General features: G+C 45.2%; 1 protein-coding gene across 1 annotated transcript; it reads right to left on the bottom strand.

Annotated features, from left to right (window-relative positions):
• Positions 1-1363: 1363 nt before the first annotated feature.
• LOC138107158 (ankyrin repeat domain-containing protein 9-like) lies at positions 1364-2254 on the bottom strand. The gene has a single exon (XM_069008465.1). It carries the CDS (start codon positions 2252-2254, stop codon positions 1364-1366), a length of 891 nt encoding a protein of 296 aa, XP_068864566.1.
• Between the last annotated feature and the right edge of the window lie 12449 nt (positions 2255-14703).

The raw sequence follows: 14703 nt of genomic DNA, 5'->3' as shown, positions 1-14703 counted from the left end.
GTGCTCCACAGCCTTGGGCTCCAAATCCAGCTGAGGAGAAGAGTGAGTTCCTTCCTCTCTGCTGCCCAGTACGGATCTGGGAAGTGAGTTATTCTGCTTCAGCAGAACAGAGGGTTGCACTTACAAAGAGGGGGGAACGCTGGGGTCCAAAATAAGGGATGTCCCCCAAAGGGAGTCGGGATTCTGCGACTGCTCTGCTGGTGCTCAGAACAGCTCGGAGAGCAGGACCAGTGCCTTGAGCAGAGAGGGCAGCGTGGTTCAGAGCTACCCAGAAGGCTGCCCAGCCCCAGCCCAGCTTTCTGCAAACTCACCCTGCCCACAGTGCCCAGTCAGTGGGAACATTTTGTAATTTCCAGGATAAGGACTTCTGTCTGGACCTGAGTGGCAAAAATACTCCAATTGACAACAAGTAACAACTTTTAACAGCAGCATTTCATACCCCAGCTTAGGATAACTAACAAATGCCTGTGGCTCTGAGACCCACAGGGAAATCAAATTAGTGAGCTTCATCTCCTGTAGAAATACATTCTAAAGCACAGGTCAAGGAGAAATAATGTGACTTATGAAAGACAGGGCTCCCACTGTCCCTGCTCCAATTGCCATTTGTTTACTGGACAGCAGGGAAAATGGTTCCTTCCCCATTGCACAAGTAGAGGCATCAGGGCTGGGATTGCCTTTAACCCCCTTGCTCCCAGGTGAGACTGGATGGTCTCCATTATCTTTTCTGTGGATCTCTATTTCCCATCCCTCAGGAATATACACTCACTGCCTCTCTCTGAACTCCTGCCCTCCACACCATGACCTGCCATAAAGTAACTCGGTAGGATCAGTTATCCTACAGGAATTGCCTCTGCATCCCTGCAGCATCAGCCATGGACTTTGTGGTTATTACTAATAATGCTTGATCACTGTTAGAAAGGAAACCTGATGTTTGAACCTTGTTGGTAGGGGGTAGTATTTCTCCCAGCTCTAGCAGAACACAGTCCCACAGTGACACCATTTGAAAATCCCACTGGGCACATAGTTCTTTTTAACCCAGGTGCATTACACAGGATACAGTTATCATATTGGGAATTCAGATACACTGATACCAGCTGACAACTAAGAAACCAAACATAACACAGTCTCAACTACAGTTAACCCTTCACATGCACAACAAAACAGAAAACAAGGAAGGCTTTTGCCTTTAAAAGTGCCGTGCCTGCAATCAGTTAGAAAAGACATTTAAAATCTTGTCACAAAATATTGGATTTTCCAGCATAGCCTAATAGGTTAAGTACTAAAATCACACTAAAATACAGAGGGTGGTGGGTGACCAGCTCCTCTAAGTTGCCTTTGAAAATCCAAGACCCATTGAATAAAGTCAAGGAAAAACATTTACCATATTTTTTGCCGGTAGCTTTTTGCCATAGGATGGTAAGGGCTTTAGTGCCTGAGGTATAGGTAGTTCCTGGATGCTTTTAGGGAAGTGGGAAGGGGGAAGAGTCTGGAGAATAGTTTGCATAGCTTGCAGATATAAAGAAGCAGGTGTGTTCCCCACCAGGCTGTTGAATTTGTCTTCTCCCAGCAAAGCTGTCCAGTGGTCTGGATGCTCCTGCAGAACTTTCCGCATCTTAAACTGTGGGTTGGGCATGAAGAGCAAGAGGTAGTCGAGGCAGAGCTTCTTTGATGCGACATTGACTTTGGAGTCCCACATCTGCTCCAGGATGACGTCCAGCGGGGTAAGCCCTTTACTGTCCTCTATCCTGGGAGATGCTCCATTCCCGAGGAGGATGAGGACCGTTTCTGACCTCAGCAGTTCGCAGGCAAGGTGCAGGGGTGTTTTCCCATCTTCCAGATGAAAGCAACCAGCCCTATTGATATAGGAGTTCAAGCTGGGGAGCTTGTGTGCAATTTTGATGATCAGTCCCAAGATATCTCTCCTGTCATATGTGACCGCCATGGCTAGGTGAGGAGCAGAGGATGGACAATAGCAGAAATGTTCCCCAGGCACCTTGAGAGCCTCCTCTGGAAAATGAGACAGCAGATACTGAGCATAAGGCAGGTGATTATGCACCACTGCATACAGAAGGGCTTCTGAAGGTGAGTAGGTTCGAAGGCTGGCATTTTCCTCCCAGTAAAAATACTCCATAGTTCTCATGTCTTCCAACATCCACACAGGTTTGTGATCTCTCACAGCCTGGTAGAACATATAGGATAAGAACTTGCAGTGCCTGCTCTGATCATCCTGCAGGCTGGCCTGGTTACTGGCCATGGCTCAGCAAATAAAGAACAGCTCCACGTAAAATCACTCCAGACTGTAAGATCGGTGCACTTGGAATGCTGATCCCGATGCTGCTGCAACCTTCAGGCTGTCATTGCTGCCTGGACTGCACTAGCTGGAATGCATGGGCTGATCATCTCCACCCATTCATTGTTTTTCCCCTCACTGCAGTGGTTTTGTTTAGGTAAGCACAATCCCACAGGCTCAGTTAACCCGTGCCATGCAAGCAGATGGTTGGTGAGTACATCTCGCTCTGCGCGTGGCACAGGTTACTGAAACACTATCAGACTGCCAGTGATTTTATACACACACAGCCACCGAGAACAGAGGGAGAGACTAAAATTAGCTTGAGAGGTGAGGCGGATTTCTGTCTGCATTTCGTGTCTAACCAGATCAGCTCATACACTGCAGCAAGTGGAATAGCAATATTCCTCTATTTTATTTCTTTTTCATGTCACTCACACACACGCAGCTCATTATATAGTAAAAAATATGTAGCAGTGTAAAATACTCCACAGCTGATAATAGGCACAATTCCATGCTCGGGAAATCAAGGGATTGGTAGCGGTAGCACTAGGAAGGGATCCCTATTTTATAAATAATGGTATGGCTGGCCACTTAGGAGACACTGATGTTAATGGATTGTCTATAAGGCATTAGCAATGTTTAAGATGCCAGCATTAATCTCTGCAGAGAAAAGAGTCAAACGGTGTGTGCAGTAATGGTGCCCAGAGTCATAAAGCAGATTGCTGGGTTTAAATGCCTGCCTTTGTTTAGCAAGGAAATACCTGGAGTGCCTCCGCTGCACAGCAAGGGCATAAACAAAAGGTTAATGGCCAAACCCCACTGACAGGTGGGGAGCTTTGATCTAAGCATTTCTCAGATGTCCTGCTCTGGGCCTGGGTCAGAGCCAGCAGCAGTGGGGGGAAGTGGGATTAGACAATCAGACCTGCGCAACGCCCTGGTAAGACACAGACGACCAAGGCCTACAGGTTTGAGAGAGAAGTTCCTGGTTCCTGTTGGATGAGGCAGAAGGACCTGGCCAAAATTAAATTCACAGAAAAGAAATGAACTAAGAGTCCTTTATGGCAAGCTGTCATGGTCTGACACTGGCCCGATGCCAGGCACCCACGAGAGCCACTTGCTCACCCTCCCCTGTCACAGCTGGGCAGAGGAGAGAAAAGGGGGAAAAAAAAATTAACAAATGCTTCATGAATGAGATGAGGACTGGGAGAAACACTTCAAGTGTGAAACTGGTTCAACTTAAGTTGTGAAGTGAATTTATTACTAACAGAATCAGAGGAGGATAATGAGAAGTAAAATAAGCCCTTAGAACACCTTCCACCCCCCAGCCCCTCCCTCCTTCCCACCGACAGCACAGGGAGACAGGGCCTGGGGGTTTGGTCAGTTCATCACCAAGATTTCCTTCTGCTGCTCCGGGGAGGAGTCTTCCCCTGTGAGGCCATGGGGTCCCTCCCACGGGAGACAGTTCTCCGTGAACTTCCCCGGGGTGGGTCCAGTCTCAGGAGCAGCAGCCGCACCGTCCCTGCTGCACCGTGAGCCCCTCCCACGGGCACACAGCCCTACCAAAACTGCTGCGCCGTGGGTCTCTCTCTTTCCAGAGGGTGCAGTCCTCCAAGGCCAGGCTGCTCCAGCCTGGAAGCAAGGGCCCCCTCTCTCCACCAGGTCTTCCACTGGAACACAGCCTCCTCCAGGCATCCACCTGCCCGGCACGGACACCTCCCCCACGGGCTGTGGATCTCTGCATCCCCTGTGAACCCATGGGCTGCAGGGGGACAACCTGCTTCATCATGGTCTGTACCACGGCCTGCAGAGGAATCTCTGCTCCGGCGCCTGGAGCACCTCCTCCCCCTCCTTCTTCACTGATCGTGGTGTCGCCATGTTGTTTTCCCTCACACGTTCTCTCCTCCTCCTCTTCTCTGACTAGAATCCCAAATCTTGTGACTTTGTTTTGATTTTCTTCTTAAATATGTCATCACAGAGACATTATCAGCCTCTCTTATTGGCCCAGTTTTGGCCAGCAGCACGTCCATCTTCAGAGCCGTCAGCCACTGGCTCTGTCCAACATGGTGGGAAGCTTCCAGCAGCTTCCTCACAGGAGCCATCTTTTGCTGCCTAAAAGCAGGCCATGCCAAACCAATACAGTGTTTAAGGAAGGAGGATTTCCATGCATCTTATAAATCAACAGATTGCAATAAAATGGTATCTCACCATTTTGGTAGGAAAACAGGGCTTCCCTTTAAGGGAAAATACAGCGAATCAAGAATTCCTTTTTTTCATTTAGCAAGAAGACAAACATATATTAAGTATATTCAAACTAGAGATAATTCAAGTATCAGATCTCCAAATGTTGTTTGGAGTCATCCAAAGAGAAAACAAAAGCCGCTCACAAAACTGGGTCTAGATCTTGCACATCTTCCAAAGCATTACAGCTATTAATTATTATTGTTAAACCCTCACCTGACGCAGACGTTAAGATAAGGCTCCCCAGGGAAGTGATCACAGCACCCAGCTTGTCAGAGTTCAAGGAGCATCTGGACTGCGCTCTTAGTCATGCAGATTAGTTTTAGATAGTCCTGTGAGCTGACTTGGTGCAGAGACACATAGAAGTCAAGAGAAAAATGTTCTGCAAGTATCTCCCATGAAGAGGGAAGCCAAAACCCCAGAAAAACCACAGGAAAAGCCACGAGGCTTAAGGCAAATCACCTCTACACCACAGATCCGGGATGTCCAGGATGTGAAAACATCTATAATTACATGGTACCTTGTAATTACAGGTTACACTGTCATTCTGCACAAAACTCGGAGAGTCCCTCATGTGGTTTGCTCACATCTTTATGGCTCCAAATGGCACAGGTCTGTCTGCTCTGGTGGCTCTTGTCCTTGGCCTCATTTGGTTTTCTTTCCAGGAGTTTAGAAAAGCTGGTGCTAAGGGCACCTGTTTGATGGCAATGCATTGCTTCTGAGTTTTATTGTAAGCATAATACATCTGTAAAACATTATAGAACCATTAGAAATGGAAGACATTGATGTGGAAGGCTTTACTGAGGAACTAGAAGAAGACTAGGAGTTTGGAAGTTTCTGTTTATTTCTTTGAATTTTGATCTGTGGCTAAAAATAATGTCTCCTAATTCATAAGGTGTTTGTTGTGGCTTTCCTCTTTGACAAAGTGCAGTCTAGAAGAGGAATAGAATCAGTTTTGACTCATAGAGAGAGCATCCAAGAGAGCAAGAAGAGGTTTGAAGGGAAAAACTGAAAAACAAAACCCGATTTTACCCAAAACACCATTTACCTTTTCATCTAAGGCTGAGAAGCTCATTAGACCTCTCCTGGGCAAATGCATTTTTCACATTTGATGGTGATTTCAGCTCATAAGGTATTTGGTTATTTTGAACCTGTGAGAAATATAGAATATTTCTGAGCTATTCAGAAACCTTCTTACAATGTTATGCTTGAAGTAGTGTTTCCAGGCAAAAGGGAAACATACCTTATATATAAAGACAAGAATTGAATGTTAGTAGAACTGAAATCTTAGCACTCTAATAAAAAATCATTATTAATCCATGTCAAATTATTACAGAAAAATAAATAATACTCATAGGCAGAAAACATTTCAATAGCAATAATAATAATTAAAAAATAATTTGAAGGTCTTATGCACATTCTTCTTATCTCTACCTATTCCTGGTGTTACATTCTCCCTGCTGGTACTCATCCAGATCCTAAGGCTGGTGGTTTCATTCTCATGGTGGTGGTACAGGAAATCATCAGCATCTGGAGTTGTTCAGTGGGAGGAATGTGAGGTTGATGGTGATGGGTTCTTCTTCCTCACTCCAGATTCTCCTGGGGATCAGTTTTATGATTTGTTATATGCTTTTACACCTTGTTTTTTTTTCATTGGATTGAAACTCCATTTCACATCCAAATTTACTGTAGATGCTGATTAAATACATGTAAGATATTATTTATTTTTCCTCTTTGCTATCCCTGAAACCATTCTTGTCCAGCTCTGTATCTGCATTTCTTTATCTTCCATAGGTGAGTTGTTTGTTGCTGTGAGTGCTCCAGAATCAAGCCTGTGCCCCATCTCTTACCATCCCATTGGGCCTGTACCCCCAGTACCTAAGCCCAGAGTGGGGCTTAGGCTTAGCAACCTTTCCCTGTCATTTCTGCCTCCTGCCACTGTGTACAAAGACACAGGGAGCAATGAGAAGAACCATGGGGACAAAAGTGAGTGAAGACACCTTCTGGAAAAAGACAAAACCAACAGCAGCTTTTGGTCACTGGGACTGAGGATAAATTGGAAGTGGGGCTTTCATGTTTATCATTTCACTGCCTGGTGGGATCAACACTTTTTTCTCCTTTAAGGGAAGAGGAGCCTTGCCACAAGCTACAGTAGTCATGGGGTGCATTTGAGCTCAGCTCAGCTCCTTCCCCCATGTTTTTGCCTGGGCACACACAGAAGAAACTTCAAGGAAGAAGCTGCTTGGCAAAGATAAGAACAAAAGGCTTTGGGAAAGATTGGGACCATCCTGCCTGTGTCAACAACTCCAATGGGATGTTTCTTGCTCCCCTTCTGCCCTTCTCCAGTGATTTTAATTGGCATCTGTTTCCAGGCAAAACTGATTTCAATTCTTCTGTGCCCTTTGTACAGGAGGGCCACATGATGACCCAGTCAGGACATACAAAGAAGCAAATCAATTTCCAGATATCAGATGCCTGAGCACAAAGCAAGAGGATTAGAGAAACCTGACATCTTTCTTCAGAGGCATGCTGTTTTTCAGGATCCTGTCTGCTGGTCTTTTTCTTTTCCTTGGGAAAGAAAAACTGATCTGCTGGTGATGGATGATAACCCTTCAGCCACAGTGAGGCTCTAGAAAATGCTTGCTGTGTCCTGCTTTCCATGTCCAGCCCAGGCTCTGCAGTGCAGCTTGGGGACATGCTGTGCGACGAATTAGTGCCCTTGTGCAGAGCCCTACTGCACCTCAAGGCTGCTTTTACAGAGCATGAAGGGTTTCTTTTATGCCCTGCTACACGCTTACCAGCTCTAATTCGTCCAGCTGACTAAAGCAGGCTTTGGGATGCTGGAAAAATCTACAGTCTGACCTGTCCTGGATTGCAGAATATTTCACTTCTGCTTGCAGGATTCAAACAGCGAATGAGACAATCTTTTACTACATTGCCAGAGGCAGGAAATGAAAATAAGCAGAGATTTACCACTTTGGAAAGCCTTTGAATTACTTGTAATGGGACCAGCTGATGTGCTGCATGCAGAACAAATCAAGCACCAAATGGTTATTTACCTGCAGAACTTTGGAAGTAAAGATAACTACCTCAAATGCAACAGCCACATGCAATATACATAAGAGGGACTCATCTAGAGACAAATGGAGGATTTTCAGGTGATGTCTGTGCTGCTGGTTGAGCAATGCTGTAATCCAGACTCATGTCTGGCTTATACTGCTACACCCAGATGCCCACCTGGATATTGTACCAAGACCTTACAAACGCTGGAGAAGCCAGGGCAATACAATGTTTTCCTGCAGGTTCTTGTTTATCCAACCTGTGAAAGGCTTGGCCTGTTGTGTCCCAGTTTCCTCCAGAGCTTCACTTCCCAAGTGCAGTTATTCTGGAGCTCTGCTGCAACAAGCCCCAAACAGCATGCACAGACCTGAGTGTGCCCCCTCCTCTTCCTTTGTCCACTTTTAAACTCAGGGCATAGACAGAGCCCTTGATGTAGGAAACACTTCCAGCATATCTGGGTGTTGACAGGGAGCAAACCTTCTAGAAGCAACATGTCAGTGTGTTGGCCACCAAGAGCAGTCAGTGCAACAGGAGCACAGTGACAGCAATGCCAGACAGTGAGCTGCCCTGCTTATGGCAAAGCAGAGCCTGCTGCAAATGTGATAGCATCTCCACAGCTGTGAAAGCAGGGAAGTGTAAGACTGAAGATGGATCTTCACACAGAATCTTCTGTGTCTCCAGTGTCACAAGATAATTTATAGAGACAGCTTAATTTATAAAATACCTGGTGGGTGCCTATCTCTACCCCAGGTGAAAGCCAATTTTTGGAGCCACTCTCATCTCTCCAGGCACACGTAAGCCCAATGTGTGTCACTGCATGGCACTGGCCAGCTGCAAAGGCATGCCACAGCTGTCTGGTTGTCACTATGTGACCTGAGTGGCAGAGACCTGTGGCACAATACCAGCGGTGGCCCTTACTCTGATGTACAACCTCCCTTACCTTCAGATGAGGGATGTGGGGATATTGAGTCTTTCCAAAAGGCATCTTCCTCCTAAGCCACAGCAACCCCTCAATTTGGGGTCTGAACAAGCCTGAGCGAGAGGGATGGGTGCTGAGGCCTCAAGTTGGACTGGGCTTAGGACTAAGAGTGAGCAGGATGCACAGGAGGTGGCAGAATTGAGGAGTGAACTTCATCAGAGTGCTGCAGAAAACACGGAGCAATGAGGTGCAACCAGTACCATCCTGTGTTCTGAACAGGGCTCTCATGGATATGAGATCCAGTGCCCAAATAACCTGTTTGGCTTATTGAGGTCTCCATTTTCAGAGAAACTCATGTGAGACCCAGTGGGATTGTCAGGGCCTGAGGACTGTCAGGTGCTGCAGGCTGGTCAGGGCAGAATCCTGACCACCACAAATCAAATGCTTTTCCTTTGTCAGCTCTCAGGGAAGGATTGCCCATTTCCAAAGGCAGGCACTCAGTAAACACTGGGCTAACTCCAAAGGAAGGATAATGATATTTCCAATTCTCACTGAATGTCATACATATCTTCAAATGTAGGTTAGATCAAGCAGTATGTTCATGTCTGGAGGATGAGACGTCAGCTCAGTTTAATCAGCTATAGAAACAACAAGACTCATTTTATTCCATTTTTTGAAAATGTTTTTGAGACCTGATTGCACAGAGCCTGCATGCCAAGAATCCCAGTGTCTCCCATTTCTGTGAGCCCGTTTGTTTCAGTTCCCAACTCCTATCCTAATTTGAGGCTACATCTCTCAAAGGCAGTACATAAATAGACAGATTACCATGCCTCTTCCAGAAAGTAACCTGTCAGCTGAGTTCTGTTTAAAGAACAAAAAAAGCCCTTGCAGACAGTCTGTGCCTACAGATACATTGAGCCAGATGCTGTTTTTCCAGGGAAAGGCTGAGACTGTGAAACAGTTTTATATCTTTGGATGCTTTCCTTCCTCGTGATGATTATGGGTGTCGGTGCCCTGTTTCACCACACCCCTATGTAAATGTCAAGGCTGTCAACTGCTGAGAAAGCATTCAGGAAGGCATGAATACATTTAGTTTCCACTACTGACAAAAAGCAATGCTTTTTTACACAAGCCGTAATTAACCCGCGGAATTCAGTGCTACATGATATCAGCGAGGCATGTTTGACAATCTCCAAAGTAAGATTTTTTTTGTCTGTAAATTAAGGTCTTTGTTCTGTGTGTATGCAGGAGCTGACACTGCACCAAAACTGCAAATCCAAGGTCCTACCACCATGTAGATGGGCAAATAAATAAAAAACTACACCTGTGCCATTCCTAACAAAATTATGGCAAATTTGTCTCAACCTTCTTAGTCACTTTTGTGCTGTATTGGTATTGCAAACAAGAAAGAATTGCTCAGAAAGTTAATTTCTGGGTATTTTTGTGGGGGAAATGTCAGTGCCACGAGACTGAGCTGCTCTGCAGGATGTATCAGTTTCATTGCATCTGTCGACAAAACTCATGGTCCAAAAAGGCATGAATGTATTTTTTAAATTATTTTTACTGAATCCACTACAAAAGAAAAATCCAGGCTGTGAGCAGCTCTGTAAAACCCCATAGTCTGCAACTTATGAGCTCATAATTAACTGCTGGAGGTCACTGAAAACAATCTTCAGCCCCAGTGTAATCACAAAATTATTTGTCAGGAAAGTCTTTGTAGTATATTCTGAGGTCTCAGAGACTGAGAGAGATTTCAAAGTTAATTCAGTCATCAAGAGCTCCAGTTCCTATGCCCTGCATTTTATTGTCTCACAGACAAAATATGTCATCCAGAGCCAAAGATAACCACTCACGACTGTTCTCCACAGTTTCCAGTGGTTTTCTCTGCAAAGGATTTTTAATCTGGGATAAGCACACAGTCTGATCAACAATAAGCTTTTCAGAACTGCCTGAAAATTGTATTTGTCCAAGTAAGTTTCCTCTGGACTTTATTATCTCTAATGCTTTGTTCAAAGAATTGTATTGGAAGAGTGGATTCCCTGAACAGGGCACTTGTGATGACTCAGACAGTGACAAATTGCTTCTACTATCACATATAATGAGTTCAGATCCTGCTAACCAGCAGCTGGTCACCTTTTTCCTCCATCTTTATAGTTTAAAGTATATATGAAGTCAGCCACTGATAATTCACTCAGGAGCAGATGGATTGATAGCAAAATGCAAACCGGAAATCCCATAAGGCTGCTTAAAGGAGAAGCATTTTGGTGCCTCACAAATGCTTTGAGCACTTTTAGATTCCCATTAAATCCATTGAGGTACAATATTTGCCTGGAGAGTGAGCTTTATGTGGGAGAGCTGCCTCAGTGCTCCTTCATCAGCATCCAGGGAAATACCATCCTGGACACGTCTGAGCTGTGTGACCATACAAATACTATCAAACCCAGAAACCCTGAAACAGCTGCTAGTGCCTAACAGCCCTTAATGACATCCCAGCCAACAGCTGCTGAATTGAACACCAAAGGAGAATTTAAAGATCTTCACAAAGTCATCCTTTTGCTGACTGAAGCCTCTGGCTCATATATTTAGTTGATTCAGTACAGAAAAATAAATTCTATTTGTGACTCCTTAAAGAGAATGAAATATTCATCAGTAATGCTCTACAGGATGTTGGATTGCCTTGGCATACTGTGGGATTTAAGTTAATTTTGTTTTAAAAGACTCTTCTGCCCATCATGAGCAAAAATAACCCCTTTTGATAAAGTTGGTAACTAGTGATGAGGAAATAACTTTTACTACAAAGTAACAAAAGTGAAAGCCAGAAAGAAATCAGCTGAACTTTCAGGTCACTGAAATTTAGGAGGATGGCTTAAATTTTTAATATATGTGTCAGTTGGATGCTCCTTTTCTTTTGGGTGATTTTGGTTTTGTTTTATTGTTTTTGTTTTCTTTAGGTGAAAACTTAAGAAGTAGAAGCTCTTTCACTCCATATCATGAAGTCTGCACAAACTCATGTTTACAGTCAGCTTTCTGGGTGACACGTCAGACTGCCTTTGCAAACACTCCTTCAAGATGTCAACAGCCAGGTACAGAAATCAAACGAAAAAGTCAGTGTGGACCTCTTCTTAATGGCATATGAGATAATTTCAAGAAGAGTTACACCACTGGCAGCAAAATTCCTCTGGGTGCCACCCCAATAATAATGCAGGCTAATGAAGGGCCATGGCCTGTATCCATGCTCTGGGACTGCAAGCTCCCCTCTGCTCAGCAGCACATGCTGCAGTTGTCTTGTGTGTAGCACACTGAGTGTGCTTTCTCCCTCTTCCTCCTTGTCTTGGGCTTTGCCTTTCTGCACCAAGCTGTGGTCAGTGAATGAAAAATCCAGGCTCCAGGGGCCAGGAGTTAGACTGGAGGGATGCTGCTTTCCCTCACAAGGATCATGGTGAAACCTCACCAGGTACAGGAGGTGCTCTCCATTTCCTTGCCTGGCAGTGATGTTGACATTGACAGACAATTCACAGGGGGCTGCTGCCCTTCAATGCAACATCTTGTGCCATTTGAGATGGGATAAGGACACGAGACACCTGCACAGAGCTTCCAGAAGGACCTAGTGAAGCTCCTTACCTTTCCACAAAAGTAGCTGCAGGCCAAGGAAAATGACCTGGAGCTCCTGACTTTGCACCAATGTCAGACACCTCATGTGATTTCACACGCTTTAGCAGACACCCTGTGTGACAAGAGTGGGGACTCATCCCCCATGTCAGAGCTGTTGCTTCAGGAGGGGAGGGTGGCACTGTGCTGTGCACACACCTCATCTCCTGAAGGCTGGATCAGCAGCAGGCACTGCTTGTTCAATGCTACTGGAGTCTTCAGTGGGAGGACTGAAACATTTTTATGGAAATAGTTCTCTGAGCTGCTCCAGAAAAACCTCTGATGAGATCTGATCCTGTCAGGGCTAAAGAACAATCAGGGTTTCTATGGCAACCTCTCTCTGATCCTTTTACTTCCAGGGCTGCTGTGGAGCCCAGGGACCCCCTACCACAATCCTGCCATGCCAAGTCACAGGGACAGTCCATGGGCTCAGGCTTGTTCCCTGAACACCAGAGCATCTGGGAACTGCACAACCCTCTGAGAAAGGTACCCAGCCAGCCTTTTCTCCTGACACCCCACAGCTCCATCAGGCAGGTGACAACACAGCCAGGACTCCTCGTTCTTCCAGCAGCCTGGATAAACACTGGCAGCAGCCAGGGATCAGCAAGAGCCTTGATGCTGGCAAGATGAAATGTTCCCTAAACAATATTTGAATTCGGAGATTTAAATCTTGATCTGGGATCTGAAAATACCCTGAAAATAGAATCATTTTAATGAAACAGAAATTCACTCTCCCAGCCAGCCCCAGTTGTCAAGACTCACTCCTTCTCAAAATGAGACCATCTGTCATGGAAACAGGCATCTAACTTTAACCCAGATTTGAAACTGCTGGCTTGGAGGTTTGTAAATAAATCCCAGCAACACCCCAACTGTTCTTGGGCTCACACTGAGGGGCCACATCTGCTCAAAGTAAAAAAAAAAATCTGAATTGACATGAGTCACACATCAACTCATTCTATGTAAAGACTCTGTAAAAGCAATGCCAAAAAAAAAGCTGTCGGTGTGCCAGCAATATCATGTTTACATTAAAGCCTGTCAAATACAGCCCTCAAACACTACACAAATAGGTGAAAATATTGAATGTGTTGCTGCATGATAAAATTGAAGTGTTAAACTATTACAGGTGTCTAATGGGCATTATCTTCTTCATCCTCTTCATCAGGCAGAGGCATTGTCTTCCTGACAGCCACGGCTCCTGGAGCAGAAGGTGGCTGTCATAAGTGAGCCTGCTCTGCAGCTGGAGCTGTCCTCTCCCAACACAGCCCTGCTGGTCTGCTGTCCTGTTTGGCAGCTCAGTGCTTAAACAGAATCTGCAAGCTATAAAAAGCTGGTGCCACTATATACCAGGCCCAGACACTAAGCTGGTTCCCTCTCTTTAGTATGTTGGCATTTCAGAGCCTTCATGATTTTTGACATGTGACTTTTTATAAGAGCAAAGAACTACTCTTCACCCTACTTTACAAATTGGAAACTGAGGTGGACACAGAGTTAGTGATTTCCCCAAATAATAGAGGCAGCCATTGTTTCTTCCCTTTTCATTGCATTATGTTTTTTCATTGCATTTCTTCCCTTTTCATTGCATTATGTTCTGGCTACCTCAGATTCACACAAGGGGTGGGACCAATATTGAATTTGAGCATTTTAGTGTCTCTGTGATCTTCCCTAGCACCTGGTGAATGAACAGGGAGTTTTGGAGTCCAGGCTAAAAGACTTTGAAACATCCTGCTGTTTCTACACGATTTAAAATTTTTGTGCATGGTCACTGTGTTCTGCTCACGTGCTCACATGCTCAGGCTTGGCTTTTTTTTTTTTTTGTCTTTACCAGATATCTAGTCAAGAAAAACTTTTCTTGTCATTAGCTTGGTAGAAACTGTCAGATGTTTTCTTTGGTTTTGACAGGGTTTTGCCTTACATAATATAAATGATGCCACACTGTCTGTTTTGGGACGATCTTGATTCACATTTGCAACCATCCTGGATGCGGCATTAGGATCATTTTCCCAGCTAATGTCTGTGATTGCTTTTCTTGGATTCTCCCACTAGAGGGGCTCCCTCACTTCCTTTAATCCCTTTAGCAAACATTCACTGCTCATCTCCTCAGCCTGTAAATTCCCTTCCTTCTTACCATCGCTCTTCAAGAACTGGACATTGATAGCAGTCTCTGATTTATCCAGGAGGGCACTACTGTTACCAGTTTTCTGAATTTCCAAGTAACCATCTTCATCTTTTCTCCCACACAGGCATGTTTGGGGCAGTGAAGAGGAAACCCCCATCTCTGTCTCTAACACTGGCTCATTTTCCTCTTCCAGATCCCTGCTTGAAACTGTATTCACTGTCATGGCTGGAAAAAGCACCCACAGAGTGCTGGCTGCTGATGTGCTGGCATTGCTGCCTCTCACATCACCCACATGCTCTCACAGCACATGCTTTCCTCTCAGCTCATCTCGGTCTATTGTCAGGCTGTAGGTGCTCTGGGGACAGGCCTGTCATTCACTCTGTGCTCATGCAATACCTAAGAAAGTGTTATCCTGGTGGATGCCTGGGGATA

This window comes from Aphelocoma coerulescens, chromosome 3 (assembly GCF_041296385.1).
Source record: "Aphelocoma coerulescens isolate FSJ_1873_10779 chromosome 3, UR_Acoe_1.0, whole genome shotgun sequence".
NCBI lineage: Eukaryota > Metazoa > Chordata > Aves > Passeriformes > Corvidae > Aphelocoma > Aphelocoma coerulescens.
The sequence above is the reverse complement of the archived record's forward strand: the minus strand, read 5'-3'. Positions and strand labels throughout refer to the sequence as shown.

Excerpts from the sequence above, each read along its gene's own strand:
- LOC138107158 (XM_069008465.1), bottom strand. The coding sequence starts at position 2,254 with ATGGCCAGTAACCAGGCCAGCCTGCAGGATGATCAGAGCAGGCACTGC.